This window comes from Gaeumannomyces tritici (genome assembly GCF_000145635.1).
Source record: "Gaeumannomyces tritici R3-111a-1 unplaced genomic scaffold supercont2.3, whole genome shotgun sequence".
NCBI lineage: Eukaryota > Fungi > Ascomycota > Sordariomycetes > Magnaporthales > Magnaporthaceae > Gaeumannomyces > Gaeumannomyces tritici.
Genome location: NW_008804547.1, coordinates 4,072,615 through 4,091,498, shown reverse-complemented (window position 1 = coordinate 4,091,498; position 18,884 = coordinate 4,072,615). Strand labels below are relative to the sequence as shown.

Below are 18,884 nucleotides of genomic sequence, written 5' to 3'. Positions count from 1 at the left end.
TTTTCCGATTCTGCTCTTGATGCCACCTGTTCCCTATCGAGGGGTCTTTAACTAGAGCCACACATTGGGTTGACGAACTGTGCAAAACATTACGTGCAGGGTGGTAGTCGACGAGCCCGTGGAACACAGGCCAGTTTTCCCGTAGTAGCCCATTGTAAAAACGTTCGATGGCAGTATGGCATTAGCTGAAAGTCCCTGCAGCCGGCGGTGGCTAACGAAATAGTGGACGAGGTAGCCTGTTACGACCAAGGCCGGGCAGAAGGCCTGGAGGGACGGAAACGACAGAGAGCGGCGGCAGGCTGGCGGCCGAGCACCCCACTCCTGTTGGAACACGTGACTCAGGATTGCTAAGGAATGCCAAGACACTTATCACCACTGATCGAGCGATCAGGAGTGATCAGCGACTTAGCAGACCTAGCACCGGTCGGCACAGAAGACACTAGGCATAAGAAGGAAGGATTTCCTACACTTGTAGATAGTTCTTGACAAAGGCTTCGGCATCAGTCAATCTAAGTTAGCTTCCAAGTATCCCTTGGAGTGAGCATCCGGACCTGCACCTAAGTTCTCTTGTGAACCCCCTCAGCATCTAAGTCACGGGTTGCTGCTAAGTACTCCTTGGGTGCCTTACCTTAGGAGCAGAGGCCCGCTTGTAACAGCGGGTTGGAAAGCGGTTTGTAGAGGCTGGCTTCGTCGTCGGCTTCCTGCCGGATTTCTTGCGCCACCGCAGCGACGCCTCCTTCTAGTGACTGGATGCCTCGGTTTGAGCTACTGCTCGGGGCTGACGAGCCCCGAGATCGCGTGCGGGGCGCTGATATAAAGACGTCCGGAGAGGGGTTTATATAAACATAGTGTTGGTAGAACTTCACCGTCCTATACTTATCTCTACGCAATTGGTAGGACTGCAATTGCGCTCGTACTGTGTGATGAACAAAGATCTCTAGATCACTGGGTGGTTCCGGTATATTGTCCATGAACGGGAAAGGAGCTATCTGGCAAGGAGGGCCGGCCAAAGGCCGGCATTAGATAAAGGCGTGAGGGCGATGCACGTTACACGCCCGATCCCGTAATCATTGGTTGCCCGGTTCAGGAGCTCTCGGGATCACCGATCCGGAGCTCCGCCGCCGGGTCCACTTCACAAGCCGGGTGCTCGTGCACAGGGCCGATGAACCAACGTATAGGATATTAGCAGTGGCGGACAACCGGCTCCGCTCAAACGCGTCCCAACGCACGAAGAAACCCCTCACGCGGCTGGGGCAGCGGCAGCCTCGGCAGCTGCACCGTGACCATCTCGTCGAGCCCGGCGCAGGCGCACGCGGGCGTGGCCCAAATGGCGCGGCCGATAATGCGGCCGCTGCCGTCAGCGCTTAGCAGCAAGCAAACGCCGTCGTCCATAGTCTGACTGAAGCCCAAACCCGGGATGCGGTGCATCGTTGCGCCGAGCGCGTCCTCCACCCTGCCGTACAGGGCCGCGTTAACCACGGCTTTAGTCCCGCAGTTGTGGCACGTTGCCAGAATGCAGTAGCGCCGCCATGTAAGGTGCAGGATGTTGCCCAGCGTGATGTGGTAGTCGAGGCGTTTTTCGATGTCGAGCGTTCCAAACACGTCCCTGAACGAGTACACCTCGCCGCCAGGCCAGGGCTGCCCGGCTTCCGTCCTCGACAGAGCTTCCACGGTCCGCTCCAGCTTTTGATACCCGTCCTGGTGCTGAAAAAGTCGCTGTAAAAGTGTTTCCCGCGGTATGAAAAACTGGCGCGACCCATAAGCATCCAAAAACCCTTCCACGCTCGGCGACGCCAAGTTTCGCGCAGAATCTCGCATAAGGTCCTCGCGTGGATATTCGTGCCATTTCACCCGTTTCGAAACCGTGCCCGCCTGTTGTAACCGTAACGTTACGCGGCCTAATCCGTTGTCGTCTTGTCTGGTTGTCGTTTCTGCGTGGTAACGAGGCGGCGCCGTTATCGAACCGATGGAGTACGCGTAATTGTCATGGTAGCCTTCGCGAACGTTGTTGGCCGGCATCCACCGCACGTTAGGCTCACCGTCTTGAGGCGCCCATTCAGGGGTTATCAATAACGGTGTATAATCGCCGGCTTCGATGCAATATAACGCAATGCGTATGTACCGCTCCTCCCAACTAACGCACTGCAGCATTCCTTTAACTTCGGCCGTCGATCCTGTGACAATGCCGTGCAGCGCGTATAGGAAATCGTCCCGGCTTTGGCAGCCGCGCCGTGCCAGTAGCGAAAAAGCAAGCCCGAAATTGCGCTTTTGGTGGTTGCGGCACCAATCTAAAGGCCCTAGGTTCCACGGAACAATATTGTGGCTAATGTCGATATCGGCCTCGAATTTGTGCGTAGAGCCCGCTTTGATAACTTGACCAGCCCAAAAACTATTCATTGTATTTCGGAAAAGACTGTTCGCGTTTTCGTCGGTATGTAACTGCAATTCGGAATCCATTAGCCACACTTTTGGGCTACGGATATATTCCATAGCAGTCCATACGCGACTAAACCATTTCGCGCGGCAAATGCCAAGCATGCCTTGACGTCGTTTTTCATCGCTTTCCCCACGCGTAAAAGCGTTTATTGTAACGGGCGCAACATCATTCAAATGTACCACTGTTAAAATGGCAAAGTTGTATATCTTATGGATCGATTCGAGAATGTTTGTTTTAAGCTCCGGTGTCCACTGAAAAAGTTAGAGTTTCCTGATAAGTAATAATCCAATATATAAAAGCTGGTCCACCGCAAATGCTTGGATAACTTACCTGAGGCACACTAACGTAATCGTGCCACAGTTCGCGATTTTCTTGAACGCTTTGCGAAATACTCCGAGCGATGTGGGTGGGGAAATTGAGCGCCTTGTGCCGGACAACTTCGTCCTGGGGAGAGTGACGGCCCTTGTACTGTGTGGCGGACACTTCGGTGTCCCAAACGTGCGAGATTGTGATGTAAGGCACTTTTGCCTTCAAAAGACATTCCAGGTGCCGGTCGTATAGCACCAGGACGCCCGGGGGCGTTGAAATCACCCTGCTGGCGCCCAAGCACTGGTTCATTTCATCGAACACGCGAAACGTGCGAACGAGGGCGTCTGTGTTTGTTCCAAATGCTTCCCCACACTCGCAACAACGCAAGGCTGTTGAGTCGGCATCGTACCAAAGGTCTTCGAGATCGGGATACGGTTGCTGATTTCCCATGGTCAGAGCCCGGCCAACTGGGGACCGACAGGTGTTGTGGGGAGAGCTCGTCAGTCGATAGTGGTCGTTGGAGGGTGCTAATTGATGCGCGCTCGCGCTCGACTCAAAGTGAGGAATGGGGTCGGTTCATCGCCAAGAGACAGGCAAGAAAGCACACTGTCCATATTGAGCGTCTGTCAGCACGGCACCTTTGTCTCCTCGCATGCTGCCCGGCTGGCAGAGTGAGGAATGACTTCTGCCGGAGCACGAGGGCGTCGTGTCCAGCTGTGCAAGACTGACCTGAGGCGTCGACGAGCCCACGGCCCCACTCGGGGCCCGGCGATGGATGCCGTAACCTGAGGAGCCCCGAATGCTAGGGCGGGCCTGTGCGAGCTGCTGTTTAGGAAATGGGACCGATGGTTGTTGGAGGGGGGTAATGAAGGGGATGGGGCGCGGTGGGCAAGCCGTTGGTGCGGGGTCCCGGGTGGAGTAATGTGTGGCCTGGCACGGCAAAGATTGAGCCGCCAGCGCAGCAGCTTAAACCCTCCCTCGAAAATATCTTTTTCTCCTACCGGCAGCCAATAGGAGTCCGGCGGGGCAAAAGATGCGAGTGTAAACCTATCAGATCTGGTTAATCTGTAGCACGACAAAACACCAAAAGGACTATTACGAACTTCTGTAATACCCCAAAGTTGTTGGGCATCTCAGCCCGTGCCCAGCCCGGCAGGGCGATTGAAGCGGTGTATGTCGGCTAACCGTATGTCCTAAAGCAGGCTCTGGACGGTCTGGGTCGTCCGAGTCGTCTGGGAGGCCAAGTGCCTCGCGAACTGCCTTGCGTTCGGCCACGGCCTTCTGGAACTGGGGCAGGATCTTCGTGGTAACATGGTCCCGCGATACGTAGTACGCAAGCTGGGATCGAGTGTACGATGCGACACTTTGGAGGCTGAAGGGCGGGTAGCCCCGCGGGTTGTCGGCGGTTGGCTGAATCCGTCCTGGGGGAAGGATGGGAGCGTTGCCTAGGCCCTCCTCATCGTGGACTTGGTCGTCCACTTCAATGGGTTCTCCTGCGTCCGACACGGTGGGATTGCTAGGTGCACTAAAGGTTTGAGTAGTGGAAGCAACCGAGTTGTAACGTGCTGTGCACAGGAAGGGGTTCTCGCTGGGAGATCTCAGAGGTTCAGGTCACTCAGCTGTCTTGGGGAAACGTGCGGGCAGTGGTGTATTCAGCAGAAGGTGCCTGCCCGTACTTCAACAAAAACAAGGAACACAAGAAAACGGTTGCTTGCCCTCCAGACCCCTTCACAGGGAGTCTTGCGGGCCCTAGTTATACATGGTGTGGTGACGGCCTCCGGCCGTCGTGCCGTAATCCTTCTTTTTAGACCTTTGTCATGGCTGGGGGGCGGTTCGCGCGTCGAGCGCCACGCTGTAAACCTTCCCCTGGGGCTTCGTCATGACTGGAAGGCGGCTTGTGCATCGAGCCGTCATGCCGGTCATAGGCTGAGATGCCCAACGCCACGGGGTGTTACATTGACAGTTAACATTTAACCGAAATTATCATTGGCCAGCTGTTCGGGATCCAATCGCTCTTCACTAGTCAAACCGGCCCTCACTGGTTTAACTAGGGGAAAGCGGACGGGATCTCGTATATTCCAGTGGGTATGGTCGTATGTGGCAATTGTATGGCCACAGCTCGCTTAACAAGTCCCGTACATCCGCAGTGCTGCGAGGAGCTCTCCTCCCTGCACAGAAAGGTACATGGGTAGCTTCGACTTGAGGTACATGGCCATTGGCGCCCGCTCCTGGACATACCGGATCCAGTCCTGGGACCGGCAACTTTGGTCACGATTGTAAGCTCCCCAACACACTATACCGTAAAAAACATGTTGTGAATACAGATTCTGTGAAATTCCCCCCCCCCCCCCCCCCCCCCATGCCCGGCCTGGCCCAGACTATACGGCACCGCTCAACGCCCGCATGGGCGCCCAGTCAGTCCGGCCTTGCCTTCATTGTCGTAGAACCCGAGGCCCCAGGCCGTTACGGCATGCTCTTTACAGTCGCCCATCTAGGTGACATGGGGGACGGGGCGCGGTGCGCAGCCCCCGCCCACGGCTAGTCGGCCAGTTGAAGCTAGACATCAGGAGATATTGTTGTTAAGGACCGTCAGGACAGTCATCATATCAGGATGGCCCGTCCTGAGAGCACGAGCAACTTATTCACATGGCGAGCGCATATGCGAGACAACACCGAAGTTGACATGGATTGTCCAAGCCGGGTGGGCTGGAGCTGCGCCGCGGGGGCTGGCGGCGGCGGCTGTTATTGTCGAGGCCCGCTGACGAGCCGTGGTGTTGCCGACTGCCTTGGCGGTGGGTTAGCTGTTGTTCCTCGGTAGGGGGGCCGTTCTGCAGCTGTGCCCGTCTGTTGATAATGTTGGGCTTGTTGGGGCGCGTCCCCAGGGCGAGGAGGGGGTGCGAGCCCACGATTGCTGTTGCGGCGGTTGGCGGCGGCGCCGTGGACGGTCCACTGACTGCTCGCGCTGGCGGCGTCCATGTCGGCCGGCATGCCGTGCACGTCCCAGCCGTAGCCGCCCAGTGAGAATGAGAGGAAAGGATCGACGCTGCCCACGGCCGAGCGGGTGGACAGGAAGCTGGTGTTGGCAAGGCGACTTGTTGTCATGTCCCAGGCAAGTCAAAGCGGCCGAGCGAGCCCGAAAAATATTGTTAACAAGTATATATACCTTACACCTCCTTGCCCGATATAGGCGCGGCTTTCCTCGCCGGATGTTGTTGGGAAGCAGGGGCTTTCCCAAGCCACACAACCTGTCCAGATAGTGCTGGCATTCTCTTGGCCAGCCCCGAATACTTGTTTCATGCTCCAAAAAAGTTCCAAAAACTAGCCCCGTTCGTGTCGACCGCCCAGCGAGCCCGCATTCTTGGCAGACTTTCCCTCCACATGCCCACCCGTCTCACGCCGAGCCCAAGGCCTCGGCCAGCGGGAATGATATATCGCCCGCGTGCTGAAGGCCGCATGGGCCAAGCGTCAGCAGCGCGCGGAGGTCCGCGTCTTGTAGCACCTTGCAATCGGCCCTATGGCCCATTCGCCTCTAGCCATGGTCCTGGCAGGGCTGGCCGTCAAGAGGTCGCACGTTCTCCTGTCAGCTCGACTGTTCAAGGCTGGGGGGCGGAATGGTGAGTGCCCATATCGAACATTTGATGGCGCAAAACTTACCCGATTGCAGTACCAAACGCACCGACACTCGCCGCAACTGGTCATCGATTCCTCGTCGCCCTCTGCGCCGCATCCCTGGCACTTTCTCTTGCCTCGGCGCCCAGGCAGGACCGTGTGCTCTTGTATGATGTCACTGACATCCATGAGGTGCTCAAGGCGCCATGGGAAGATCTAGATCGGAAGAAAGCTGTCAGTCACTGTGAAGTGGGAAAGAGACCTGAGCCTCCTACTCTCTGAGAAGTGCTGCAAGAGCATAGCCTGTAATACTGGAGGTACCGAGTCTTTGCATCTGGACTGACCTTCAGCCGTTCCGGGTGCTGATGACGAATGGTATCCGTCCCTTCGCCGAGTTCTCGCTTCTCGGCGTTCAACACCGCCACGGTGTGCCCCGGTTTGAGGAGGCCACGGCGCCCCTCGAACTTGCGCGAGTCAGTATCGAAATAGAGCAAGACGGCTCTATCAAGGGTGTCGACAAGCTCCATGACCCTGCAGTCAAGCACATAGGTACTGACGATTTCTCCAAGAAAACACTGATTCTGTCGGAAGCTTCCCAGGTCTTTATATCTTTCTGGCAGGGGTCGCGGGAGAAGGGCGTAAGGAGGAAACACATTTCGTCGCCTCAGCCCCCGGGGGCCTCTCTCGATGCTCTGACCTTCCACCCTCCACAGCCACTTCTTGAAGGTTTCTGCGTCCATGCCTCGCGGGACGTCGTCTTCCCACGTCCCCCACGACGTCGGGCGCCTGCCTCGAGCATCGATCCTTGAGCATGTCTTCTCGACATCTTCCATGATGATGCGGTACATGGCCTTGTCGTTTCCTTGCACGGTCTGCGGGTATTGGGCCAGCCGTTTGCCGACGACGCTGGCTCGAGCCATGTCGCCTCTCCAGTAGAGCAGGACGACGGCGAAGTATAACGCCTTGACTAAGAGGGAATGGTTCTGGTCGTCTCCGTCATATTTGTCGACGACTGCCTCCAACATTTGGTAGAATCCGACCGGAATGCACCTGACCGCTGCCATGGCCTTCTCATTGTCCAGCAGGACGAGTTGCACGAAGCGCTCGAGCTTATCGTGATTCTCCATTGTGTTTTGGGACGAGGTGAGATTGTCGAGGTTTTTGTGAAGAGGTAAGAATAGGATATAATTTGTCGCTGCCAAGTTCCTTTGAGGTGCCCAAATTTCCCGGGACGCGAATCTTTCCTTCAGAGGTTGTCCGAGGCATGGTCTGAAGATGGAACGAAGATCTTCCCCACAATTCCGTTCACTTTCTTGGCAGTGCCGATCTGTTCTTTCACGACAGCCAATGAGCAATGAGTCAGGACAATGAACACACTCAAAGACAAACGTCTTTGAGAAATATTCTACTAATCTTTACAAGGGTGCTTGCATTCTATAGGTGTTGTAGGGTTTGCCAAGCACAACTTCTGCTGCCGCTGATGGCAGCACTTGAACAGATGTTGGCATGAGGCTAATGTGGCTGATCCCGCCCCCGTCGGCACTACGGAAAGTGAAGTAGGGGTGCAGCAGACATGCATGGAAATATGCGGCAGGGCTGCATTAACATTGGAGCTGCGGAAATTTCCAGTTGACAGCAGTCAAGGGCGGGGGGATTGACAGAACGAAAAGCTTAATGGATGCAGCTGCCCCACTCAGTAGAAAGTTAGCTCTAACGGGAAACGATCAGCCCATCGGGTTCGCAGTCGGTTCAACCCCGTTGGTGGGCTCGGCAACCATTTTATAGCCTTCCAGAAGGCCAGCCGTTTGCCCCTGGGTCAGACGGCAAAGATGACAGCACTCATGAGTGCTGGTTTGTGTGTAGCGCGTGGGAGATGTCAATCTCGTGCCACTAGGGAGCAAAAAGATTTACTGCGCCTATGTTTGTTGCTGATCCCTTAATTTGCGCTGCGTTGGTGACGCGCCACGGGAAATGGGCCGCCCGACTCATGTCCCCCGGCCTGGCCCGTCGTCGTCTTCCATGGAGTAGCCACCAGTCACGACGGCATCGCAGCAGCGGTTCCTGCGGAGAAGGCCAGGGATCCATGGTTTGCAACATCCGGTTGCACTTTCGCCTGGCGAAACCTCAAGTCTAGGCGAAGGGTAAAAACGCAAGAATGCCTTGGTGGAGAGCAGGCAATCGCAATTACACCCAAAAGGGGAATCCCGGCGACACGCCCGAGTCCCGAGCGGTCCGATGGCTGTGTGTGGCACGGGCTTCCGACGGGCCCAGCCTGTCACTGCAAGCCTGCCATCACCGTCGAGTAAACATTCATCGAGGGCCCGGGCCTACGGTACCGCCGCGTGATAAATAGGACTGAATAACCGTCCCCAGCTGGCACTCTCGACCTTCCTCTCCTCACCCAACCCTCACCACCTCACCTCAGTCCTTCTTTGCAGAGCACGTGGCCACCGACAGTCCATATTTCCTAATACTTACTACCCATCTCCTTTGCGCTTCTTTTAATCAGCAATGAAGCCGAACTGCATCATCGGCGGCGGCCTCGCCGCCAGCTCGGCGCGCTGGGCCATGTACTACGACCAGTACCACACGACCGCGCCGCCCAGCAAGAACGTGACGGCCGGCATCACCCACGTCATCACGGCGTTTGCCGCCTCGGACCTGTTTATCGGCAACACCACGGGCACCTACACGCCCTTCCAGCCGCTCTCCCAGATCCGCTCCCACTTCGACGACAACGTCAAGGTCTGCATGGCCATCGGAGGCTGGGGAGACACGGCCGGCTTCGCTCGCGGTGCCCGCACCGAGGCGACTCGCAAGGAGTTTGCCAAGAACGTGGGCAAAACCGTTGACAGGCTTGGCTACGACTGCGTCGGTATGTGGGATGCTCTTGCTAGTTTTTATTTTCTCACTTTTGCTTCTTTGCTCGCTTGCTAAACCGCCCCCCTCTAGACGTCGACTGGGAGTACCCCGGCGGCAACGGCGCCGACTACCGGCAGAACCCCAACTCGGGCAAGGTGTCCGAGGTCGAGACGTACCCGCTCCTGCTCTCCGAGATCAAAAAGGTCATCGGCAAGAAGGAGCTCTCCATCGCCGTGCCCAGCCTGGAGCGCGACATGATCGCCTACACGGCGACGCAGGTGCCCAAGATCGCCGGCGTCGTCGACCACATCCACGTCATGACGTACGACCTCATGAACCGCCGCGACAACGTCACGGCGCACCACACCGACCTCATGGGCTCCATGGCCGCCATCGACACGTACCTCGCCCGCGGCGCGCCGGCCAGCAAGCTCAGCCTCGGCTTCGCCTTTTACGCCAAGTGGTTCAACACGGCCAAGGGCGCCGAGTGCACCTCGCCCGTCGGCTGCCCGGCCGCCGTCCTGGAGGACGCCGCCGGCGCCGATACGGGTAAGTCGGGCGCCTTCACCTTCGAGACCGCCAACTTTGCGCCCGCGCCGACCAACCTGACCGTCACGACCGACGACTCGTGCGGCGCCGGCACCTCTTTCAAGTGCAAGGAGGGCGCGTGCTGCTCCCAGTACGGCTTCTGCGGCACCACGGCCGCCCACTGCGGCACCGGCTGCCAGAACCCCTTTGGCCGCTGCGAGGGCATCTCGACCAAGGACTCGTTCACCAAGGCCCTCAAGAACGCCAAGACGGACGCCGTCAGCGGCGGCGAGTGGTACTGGGACTCGCAGGCCGACATCTTCTGGTCCTGGGACACCCCGGCCCTCATCAAGCAGAAGGTCCAGACCATCATCAAGGGCAAGGGCCTTGCCGGCGGCTTCGCCTGGAGTCTGGGCGAGGACACCTACGACTACAGCCACCTCAAGGCCATCACCGCCGCCCTGAAGGCCTAAGCTGATAGCGACCGTGGTCTTTTGTGGGTTATGAATGCGAATGGGGATAGACTAGTCTAGATGGTACAATAACATTCGTTTTCAAGTCCAATTACTTGTTTCCTAATCTTGATCCCAGTTATGTTACGACATGCAGGTAGCCAAGACCGAAGCTTCCTACCGCCCGTATCCCGGCTATATGTATATATACGCATGTTATGCACAATGTGAATTCTAAATGTAACAACTTGTCTTCCCCAACACAGCAAAAGATTGTTCGTAGCAAAGCATGATGGGCATTAGTGCGGCTCGAATACCAGTAGTTGCTTATATATAATAAGAGTGCTAATTAGCAAAACAAACAACCGCCCGCCCTCCCAACGTAGCAAAAAGGAGATTGGGATCGGTGAGGCTCGAACTCACGACCTCAGACTACTCCCAGGGGCATGAAATCTGCGCGCTAACCGACTGTGCCACGATCCCGGGGTATCTCTGGTTCTTGGCTGGTTAGGTGTCAGGCGACGCTTTTCTTTCGGGATCGGCCACGGTCTTTTCTGGAGAAATATAGCTTTATATCCAGAAGTGTGCAAAACTGGGCCCGTGCCTCGGGTGCTAACAGGCCCTCCAGGCACTATTTTCTAACCGCAATAACAAACAACCTAGGGTACCGTAGCGTGACTTGACCGTCAGCCAGCGGCGGATAAAGCTCAGCCAGCCTCTCCTTGTACGCGCTCAGAAACGCCTCCCTCGCACCTCCCTGCTCGGGGATCCGGTTCAGGAACGGCATCAGCCCCGTGCCCTTGACCCACTCGACGATCTCGCGCGGGCCCGGCAGGACGTGCTGGTAGGTGGTCTTCCAGACGTCGACGCTCGCGCAGTGCGGGATCAGCGCATTGTACATGTCCTCGGGCGACTCGATCGCGTCCATGTCCGGACGCTCCGGGTCGCCGGACTCGCCCTCCCCGGGCCGGCTGGGCGGGTGGGCAGCAAATGCGGCCGACCAGGGCCGGCCCGGCCGCAGGGCGACCTCGCGCATGGCGGCGTGCGACGGCTCGGCCCAATTGTCCGGGCACTGGAAGGCGAAGACGCCGCCGGGCGCCTGGGTGCGCACCAGGCGCACAATGGTGGGGACGCGGTCGTGCCGGCGCAGCCAGTGCAGGACGGCGTTGCTGAAGAAGAGATGCACGGGCTGGTGGCGGTCGCCACCGCCGCCGCCGCCGCCGCCGACGGGGAGCTGGTCTGGCGACCAGGACAGCAGGTCGGCCTGGTGGAAGTCGACGGCGGCGGGCCCGTCGCGCATCGACGGCTGGGCGCGGGCGCGGGCGACCATGTCCGGGGACGAGTCGAGACCAGAGATGCGGGCGTCGGGGAAGCGGGCGCGCAGCACGGCCGTCGAGTTGCCGGGCCCGCAGCCCAGGTCGACGACGCGCGCGCCCGAGGCGGGGATGGGCGGCGACGGCAGCTGGGCCACGAGGTCGTGCACGGGGCGGGTGCGCTGCGCGTGGAACTTGAGGTACTGCGACGCCGACCAGTCGGCCTGCCCGGCCGGGGCCGTTGCGCCCTGAGGTGCGGAGCCCTGGCTGGTGGACATTGTGCGTGCGGCGGCGGCGTGGAACGGTCGACGTCCAAAGGGGGCCTCCCAGCGGATAGCAGAGCGGGGGCTGGAGTGGTGAAGCGCAGGATGAAGCCGGCCGAGGGTGGATGACGTCATGTCGTGATTGGTGATTGGTGCTTCACCCGAGCGGCTCTGACGAGGCTCGGTGGCCAGCACGGGACGAAGCGTGGGTTTTTTGTTCTTTTTTATCCTTGACCCCCCCTGTTGTTGCTGGATCGAATGGAAGCTTGCCGCCGAGGCAAAGCCGACTGCTCCGCCCGAAGCCGAGCGGCGATCAAGCCTCATCTACCTCGGCCTGCGTTTTCCAACCGCTATGGCCGAGGAGTTGGGATCGGCCGGTAAATACGCGATACAATGGAGGCGAGACAATACCACATTCGAACCGTACGAGGATGTTTGCGGGCATTGTAAATGTATGAAAGCTGGCACTAACAGTCACGAAATTGAATTTTATTCCTCCCATGAACCTACCTGTAATCCAATAACACCAGAAGCATTGAACATGGCATCTCCAAGCGTACAATGCCCGGATGGTCAGGGAGGGACTGCCGTACCGGGGAAGCATCGATTTCACTTTTGACCTTGAGATGCCGCTGCAGTTTCATTCTAAGGAAGCACCCCTACCCTGCCGTGAAACCCTCGACGAGTTCGCACCCATCAACGCACACTTCTCGACCCAGATCCACGTCTTTTTCACCGCCGTCCACGAATTCGAGCAGCTCAGCACGAGCGCGCCCGGCCAGGGAGACGACTACATCCGCGCCGAGGGGCTCACTGCCACCATCCGCGTCGGCAAGCAGTCGTTCGACCGCTACAAGTCGTGCGAGCGCCGCTATTACCATCACCGTCTCTTGACACTCTCCGGCGGTCTGGTGGACTCGCTGCTGGAGCTGCTTTGTGTAACCGGCCTCCGCCTTTTTCACAGACGAAACGGCAGCGACCATCCCGCATCAAACGTCCGGCCTGTTTCGCCCCGCGTATTTTTGCGGCTTGCCACCCGCCCCCCTAACCTGCGCAGGATCGAGCTGCCTTGGCTGCTAACCGAGCACATGCCCGTCCGCTGGGAGCAGCGCGAGCTACGCCATTACACGCGCCCCTGGGCCGGGCCCTGGCGCGACGTCCGCCGCGAGTTTCGCGCCGCCGTTGACGACCTGCACACCCGGTTGCCCGAAAGCGTCGTCGGCATGCGCTTGTGGTGCTGGCGGCCCGACATCTACTCTTGCGATGACCAAACCCGCCAGCTTCCCAATCTAACGGGCGACGACGGCGAGGAGGATCCGGTCTCCGCCGCCCTGCGCACTCTGGCCGCGCGGCTCGAGGAACTGGACGCGCGCGCCACCCTGACCCCCGACCTGTTCCGCCAGCCCGTGGCGTGACCCCGCATGCGCCGGCTCAAGGTCGAGTTCCACCCCCGGAGCCCCGACGGGACGTGGTACTTTGCCGGCCCGCGCGGGGAGGACCCGCTCGGCGCCGAGGGCGGGTTCGCCGTCGGAGAGCAGCACTACCCCCCGGCGGTCGCGAGTGCCGAGGACGACGAGATTGGCGACCCGTGGCCCAAGGTCGAGGGGTGCCTGGAGGACGAGCGCGCTTGGGACCAGTTCCGTACCGTGCCCAAGCGGGACAAGATCAAGCCGCTTCTCTTGGCCTTTGCGGCGGCACTGCAGGGGATGCCGGCGCTGGAAGAGGCCGAGCTGTTTGCGCGTTTGTGCTGGCGGCCGTCCGAGAAACGACTTGATGAATACCAGGGCGCAAGCGGCGAGGGGGTGCCATATGACGAAGAAGTCCTCCACTTCAGGTGGCAGGTCAAGTACGTCCTAGGAGCTCATGGGGAAAAGGGGCTTTTAACGTGGCAGGTCGGGGATTGGAGGCCGCACGAGAGGGTTAGCCAAGCCTTTGAAGCTGTGGGCGGAAAAGATGGTATCCGGTTGAATGGAAGTCTTTTGAGTTACAGAGGTCCGAGAGAGGGATAGCAGTGAGGCTTTCATTTAGGAGGCCGTATAGTGCTAGCCTTTCAAGTCTTTGTGATAAGTGTCGAGCCTGGCCGCGGCCCAAGGCGGCCTTTCCGACGCTCGCGGTGGTAGGCGTGACGCCCATAGTAGCCATGTCACCCACAAGCTGCACGTCGAGGACGGACGGACGGACAGGCCCCTTGAAAATATAGAGGCTACCGTGTTCAACCAGACAAGAGCCCGGGGGTCTGTGCCTCAGCCACGACCGGCGCCGGGGGCTACGGGCCACGAGGAAAAAAGACCCAAGTAGTGGACAGCGCAGTCCACGGTGACGAGACAGGGCTGTGGGATCAGGCTGGCGGTGAACCCGCTCTCGAGCGAGTGCTGGCCGGCTTATGGTGCCGTCTGATGAACTCCATCGATCGTTTTAGTCGCGGCAAGAGGAGAGCCCATAGATGGGCACCGCCCCGGCCCATCCCAGGAGCCGGTGCACCTCTATTGCGGGCTTTATTATATGGAGGAACCAGTCGCTTGGAGGCAAGGCTATGGCAGCCCTCGCATCCCTAACGGCCACAGTAGGAGATACCTTCGGGGTCGTGGTATAGTTGGTTAGCGCGCAGATTTCATACCCCCAGGAGCAGTCTGAAGTCGTGATTTCGAGCCTCACCGATCTCAATCTGCCTTTTGCTGTGCTGGGAGGGCGGGCGGTTGTTTGTTTTTGCTGATTGGCACATTTGTATATAAGCAACTACTGGGTGTTCTGGGTTTGAAGTTCGGACCTTGGCCACCTCTTTATTTTCACGTCATGTTGCCAGGATTGTCGAACTAATGTTAAAAGGTAAAGCGGATGAAATTTTAAGAATTCTCGCTGAGAGGAATCCTTTGTACAGCTGGAGGAGCCAAAACAACACGAGAGTTGAAGAGGACAAGATGCGGCGGACGCAAAAGGATGACAAACGGGGAGTATATAAAGACACACCAAGCACGGTTTATTAATCTTGTATTTAAGGCCTTTCTTTCGCTAACGCCTTACAACCACCGCATAAAAGACGGCAGTCTTGCAGCCCGTCCCGAAGATCCAAGTCGATTTTTTTGTGCCGTAAGCTTCCATATTTTTATTTTTCCTCGCATTTTTGTTCCTATTATTGTTCCTCTTTTATTCCTGTTTTGATGCGTATTTCTCTTCCTTTTCGTTAAAGAAACTGGCATTTCTTTGTAGTGAGCGTGCGCTTCGACTTCGGCTCACTTTTCCTCAATAACGCGGATCACTACTGTTTCAAGGTAGAGGCGACTTGGACAAAACATAACGCAATACTTCAGACCGTCGCAATAAAACATTGTGCAACATTAAAATCAAGTTAATATATATAGTCCAAAGCAAAAACTATCTTCTCAATACCAGTGCCTGGAGTGTCGTGCGTCGTCTAGTCTATACTCTTGTAATTCCATGGTGCTCGTAGGCAAGACGTAGGAGAGGAACTGGCTTTCAGTTGGTGCAGTTCTGCATGTGTAGAGGTAGTGCGCGGACGAGCCCGGGGTCAAGCCCTTCAGTGGCGGGCAAAGTACTGGGACCACCAGCTCTTGTGCTCGCCCTGCATGTGCTGGGCCAGCTCGCGGCTGACGCGCTGCTGCATGGCCTCGCCCTCCTTCCTCGTGATGACGCGACCGCCGCTGACGGCGGCCAGGACCTTGAGGTGCTCCTTCCGGAGCTCCTCGAAGCTGGCGTCGAGCTCCTTGTGCCACGGGTACAGCACAAAGACCTGGAAGCCGAGCGCGGAGCTGGCGACGGCGAAGTTGGTCATGGAGATGAGGCGCGTGATGAAGACCATCTTGGCGGCGGGATGGGTTTTGGTTTTGGGATCCGGGAGCGGGATGGAGGAGAGGTCGAGTTGGGGTTCAAGACCGGAGCGATCCCGCGATCTGCGACTGGCACGCGTTGCGGCTCGTGTCTATCCAAGACGTGAAGGCTGTTAGTCCAAGCCGCGCAACACCAAGAACGCCCCAAGAACGCCCCAAGAGCCGCACCATTGGCGATGCGCGAGGCAGTGAAACATTGGAGGAAGCATACCGGCAGGGTTTGGAGTCTTGGGCGGGAAGGCGATACCCGGTCCGGTCCGATGTCGCACTTGGCTGAAGGCTGGGGGGCGTGGGCTTTCAGGGGGGAGGGGCGTGAGCCTTTGGTCTTGGAGATGGGGAAGAGGAAAGCTCTAAGGCAAGAGAAACGAGACTGCGGTTCAGTCAGGTGGTACCGGAAAAACGACGACAGACATTCCAGGCACAACGGCACGAAGGGAAAAAACAACGATGGGAAAACAAGGAGAGAAAAAAGAGGGAGGACCGCCAGGCAGACGACGGGCAGTCGGTCCTGTTTTTATTCATTTTCAAGCAAATCCAGTCCCGGCGAAGGTGCAAACCAACCCAACGTCGGCGCTTGTCAGAAAGTTCTTGGAGTGGGTCCACCTTCCATTTTGGTGACACTCTGGAATCTCGGCGAAGACAAAATAATAAAAAGATGATGGCAGCCCGCTTCTTCACCGGGCGCGGCGTGGACAGCGAAACGGGGGCAGCTCGCTCTATGTTTGCATGTGAGACGGCCCTCTTGCGGCCTAATCGACGCCCTGTGTCGTTAAAAACAGGGGCAGCACGGACAAAAGGGTGGTGGGGGGCAGGGGTGCCGACTTCGAGACCGCCAGGGGTGTCTTGGGCGTGAGAGTTATGAGATCACGCCACTCCAGGGCCCTTCACCCTCGTTAGATGGGGGAAAAATGGGGGCGGCGGCCTCGATGACTGGTGACCGTGACAGTGCCAGCGGCAGCACGGGTGAGCAAGGTTGAAGGGGGGGGTGTCCTTGACTGAAATATATTGGGGATCGGCCTAGCCCAGGGCGCGTGCCTTTTTCTTCTGATGACTGGGACCTTGAGAAAAAATAAAAACCCAGAACTTGCGGGGAAAGGGGGGACTGGGTTCGGTGGAGAAGCAAGAGCACAGGGGAAATCCCGGGAATCCTCAAAACCGTCTCCGTGGTCCGTGCCAGACCGACGATGGTCTCAGGATTGCCGCCTTCCCTGAACATTCTCATCGCTTTGGCCTTTTGCTCCAGCGACAGTCGACAACGACGGGCGCATACGAAACTGAAATCCTCGCGAGACCGAAAAGACATATAAACACGGCGAGCCGGCTGATAGGGGGACAGCAAGGGAGTGCCGAGACACCGAGTCCTCAAAAACTCCACCCATCCCCCAAGAGCTGAAGCCTTACTCGGCACCGCCCATCCACGCAACCGACCCCGACGGTTAGCCCGAGCTAGCAGCAAGAACGACGGCGCCGCGCGCCATAAAAACAAGAAACCGGCACATCTAAGAAGCCTCGGCAGCGTGGCAAGAAGCAAACCACATCGACCATCACAGAATACATACACCCGACCAAACAATGGGCGTCAGGGACACGACTCCGCGGCCGGGCTATAGCGTGGTGCCGTGCCCGCCGAACTTGATCCCGCACTACGTGGGGCCCAAGCAGGAGGTGCTCTGGATCGGCTGCTCCGACAGCGGCTTCGAGGAGACGACGGTGCTGGACATTCCGCTCGAGGAGAGCATCGTGCTGCGCGACGTCGCCAACATGGCCCTGCCCGAGGACCTGGCCGCCGCCAGCATGATGCAGTACGCGGTCGACGTCCTGCGCGTCCGCCACATCGTCATCTGCGGCCACTACGAGTGCGGCATCGTCAAGGCCTCGGACACATGGAATGGGCTCAAGGGGCCGTGGTTCCAGTACGTCTTTTTTTTTTTCGCATCCGTCTTTTCTCCCTTGGCTTGCCGTACCCCGGCGCTGCCTCCTACACCAGGCTCGGCTGGTGGTCTAGAACCCCCGCCATTTTAGCCACTTCTAGCATTCTCTGACTTACAAAAACACGACCTAAACAGTAAGCTGCAGGAGCTCAGGAACATCAGCAACCCGGCATTACAGGCGGTCGACAGCGAGCACCGCGACGGGCGCTTCGTCGAGCTCAACGTGCTCGAGCAGATGAAGCGCGTCCACGACTTCCCCGAGGTCAAGGCCGCCGCCGCCCAGAGGGATCTGAAGGTCCACGGCATCGTATACAGCCGCACCTGGAACAAGGCCGTCCAGCTGATCCCGGACGGGCAGGAGACCGACTGGCTGCACAGGTGATGTCCAGCGGGGGGCGGGTGGGGATCCCGACAGACGGCAGAGAGGGAGAGGGAAAGGGAGAGAGGGAGAGGGAAGGGGAGAGAGGGAAGGGGACCAGTTGCAACGAAATACAACGAATTACAGCGGCAAGGGCGCCCGGGCGGCCCGCCCAAGCCGCCGCACGCCTGGCTGGGAGGAGAGGAGGGAGGCATGGCCAGAGAGCAAGGTTGGGGATTGCAGCAAACACGTGGTGTGTGCGTGCATGTTTCCATGCGCAGATAGCCGGGACCCCAAGGGGCGCCCCAAGGTCGAAAACAAACAGTCACAAGAATCATGACGCCTGTCATGCCCGCCGGCTTTCTCCTGTGCTCTGTCGTCTGCCGCGCCCCCCTCATTGTCAGTGCCGAGTGCGTGCGGTAGGTGAGTGGGCTCTTGAGGGACAGACAGACAAAACCAACCAGCCTTGCTGTGGCGGCGCCAACGCTTTGCCTGTCTCCTCCCCTGCTGCTGCATCCCGTCGTCACCCGGGAGAGGGAAATAACCGGGGCGCCCGGTTATCAACAGATGACCACCCGGAGATTCAAAAGCTGGAGGAGGAGGCCTCCCTGGATGGACCTGGATGACGGGACGACGGGCAACGGATGCCGTCGAACGAAAACAGCCTGCCTAGGTAAGGGGTGCAGGTAAGAACAACACAAGAAAGCATGTCCGGGGCATCGACACAACGTTTCTTCCAACGAAACCCCACCCCACCCCCCAAGCGTGCCGCTCGATCCGAGAAGGTGATAAAACGAGAATAAAAAAAGGACGCCAGCCCGGAAATAAAAACCCCAATTGACCGAATCCGTCGACTTGCCCCGGCAGGCAAGCAAGCGGGAAGCCCCACACTGGAGGCGTCTGGGCTGGGCCCTTGGGCGGAAAAGTCGTATGACTTTTTGTTCAGCTCAGAGTCGAAGGTCGAAGCGCGGCCCCCC

General features: G+C 58.4%; 7 protein-coding genes and 3 non-coding genes across 11 annotated transcripts; 4 read left to right on the top strand and 6 right to left on the bottom strand.

The window, feature by feature from the left end:
* Positions 1–896: 896 nt before the first annotated feature.
* GGTG_06473 lies at positions 897–3,677 on the bottom strand. Of its 2 annotated transcripts, XM_009224290.1 has the most exons (3): positions 3,476–3,677; positions 2,768–3,352; positions 897–2,688 (listed from the first exon to the last, which is right to left on the bottom strand). In XM_009224290.1, exons 2-3 carry the CDS (start codon positions 3,194–3,196, stop codon positions 1,210–1,212), a joined length of 1,908 nt encoding a protein of 635 aa, XP_009222554.1. In that variant the 5' UTR covers positions 3,197–3,352; positions 3,476–3,677; the 3' UTR covers positions 897–1,209. The 2 variants fall into 2 exon arrangements, with proteins under 2 accessions (XP_009222554.1, XP_009222555.1); XM_009224291.1 differs by lacking the exon at positions 3,476–3,677 and having other exon boundaries at positions 1,085–2,688; positions 2,768–3,461.
* A 1,027-nt stretch (positions 3,678–4,704) lies between these two features.
* GGTG_20276 lies at positions 4,705–4,841 on the bottom strand. Its single transcript, XR_653008.1, has one exon. It is a non-coding gene; the product is annotated as a 5S ribosomal RNA (ribosomal RNA).
* Positions 4,842–5,873: 1,032 nt separating this feature from the next.
* On the bottom strand, positions 5,874–7,617 carry GGTG_06472 (hypothetical protein). The gene is made up of 3 exons (XM_009224289.1): positions 6,700–7,617; positions 6,401–6,571; positions 5,874–6,296 (listed from the first exon to the last, which is right to left on the bottom strand). Exons 1-3 carry the CDS (start codon positions 7,480–7,482, stop codon positions 6,276–6,278), a joined length of 975 nt encoding a protein of 324 aa, XP_009222553.1. The 5' UTR covers positions 7,483–7,617; the 3' UTR covers positions 5,874–6,275.
* Positions 7,618–8,353: 736 nt separating this feature from the next.
* On the top strand, positions 8,354–10,495 carry GGTG_06471 (hypothetical protein). The gene is made up of 2 exons (XM_009224288.1): positions 8,354–9,230; positions 9,308–10,495. Exons 1-2 carry the CDS (start codon positions 8,867–8,869, stop codon positions 10,216–10,218), a joined length of 1,275 nt encoding a protein of 424 aa, XP_009222552.1. The 5' UTR covers positions 8,354–8,866; the 3' UTR covers positions 10,219–10,495.
* Positions 10,496–10,595: 100 nt separating this feature from the next.
* Positions 10,596–10,680, bottom strand: GGTG_20130. Its single transcript has one exon. It is a non-coding gene; the product is annotated as a tRNA-Met (tRNA).
* GGTG_06470 (trans-aconitate 2-methyltransferase) lies at positions 10,602–12,039 on the bottom strand. The gene has a single exon (XM_009224287.1). The coding sequence runs from the start codon at positions 11,906–11,908 to the stop codon at positions 10,829–10,831; it is 1,080 nt and encodes a 359-aa protein (XP_009222551.1). The 5' UTR covers positions 11,909–12,039; the 3' UTR covers positions 10,602–10,828.
* A 236-nt stretch (positions 12,040–12,275) lies between these two features.
* GGTG_06469 (hypothetical protein) lies at positions 12,276–13,782 on the top strand (the record flags this gene model as incomplete). Its single annotated transcript, XM_009224286.1, has 2 exons — positions 12,276–13,184; positions 13,230–13,782. The coding sequence occupies exons 1-2, from the start codon at positions 12,343–12,345 to the stop codon at positions 13,780–13,782; spliced, it is 1,395 nt and encodes a 464-aa protein (XP_009222550.1). The 5' UTR covers positions 12,276–12,342.
* Positions 13,783–14,351: 569 nt separating this feature from the next.
* On the top strand, positions 14,352–14,436 carry GGTG_20129. Its single transcript has one exon. It is a non-coding gene; the product is annotated as a tRNA-Met (tRNA).
* A 649-nt stretch (positions 14,437–15,085) lies between these two features.
* On the bottom strand, positions 15,086–16,634 carry GGTG_06468 (hypothetical protein). The gene is made up of 2 exons (XM_009224285.1): positions 15,830–16,634; positions 15,086–15,710 (listed from the first exon to the last, which is right to left on the bottom strand). The coding sequence occupies exon 2, from the start codon at positions 15,588–15,590 to the stop codon at positions 15,309–15,311; it is 282 nt and encodes a 93-aa protein (XP_009222549.1). The 5' UTR covers positions 15,591–15,710; positions 15,830–16,634; the 3' UTR covers positions 15,086–15,308.
* Positions 16,635–17,190: 556 nt separating this feature from the next.
* On the top strand, positions 17,191–17,931 carry GGTG_06467 (carbonate dehydratase; the record flags this gene model as incomplete). The annotated part of the gene is made up of 2 exons (XM_009224284.1): positions 17,191–17,531; positions 17,685–17,931. The coding sequence occupies 2 exons, from the start codon at positions 17,191–17,193 to the stop codon at positions 17,929–17,931; spliced, it is 588 nt and encodes a 195-aa protein (XP_009222548.1).
* Positions 17,932–18,884: the final 953 nt, after the last annotated feature.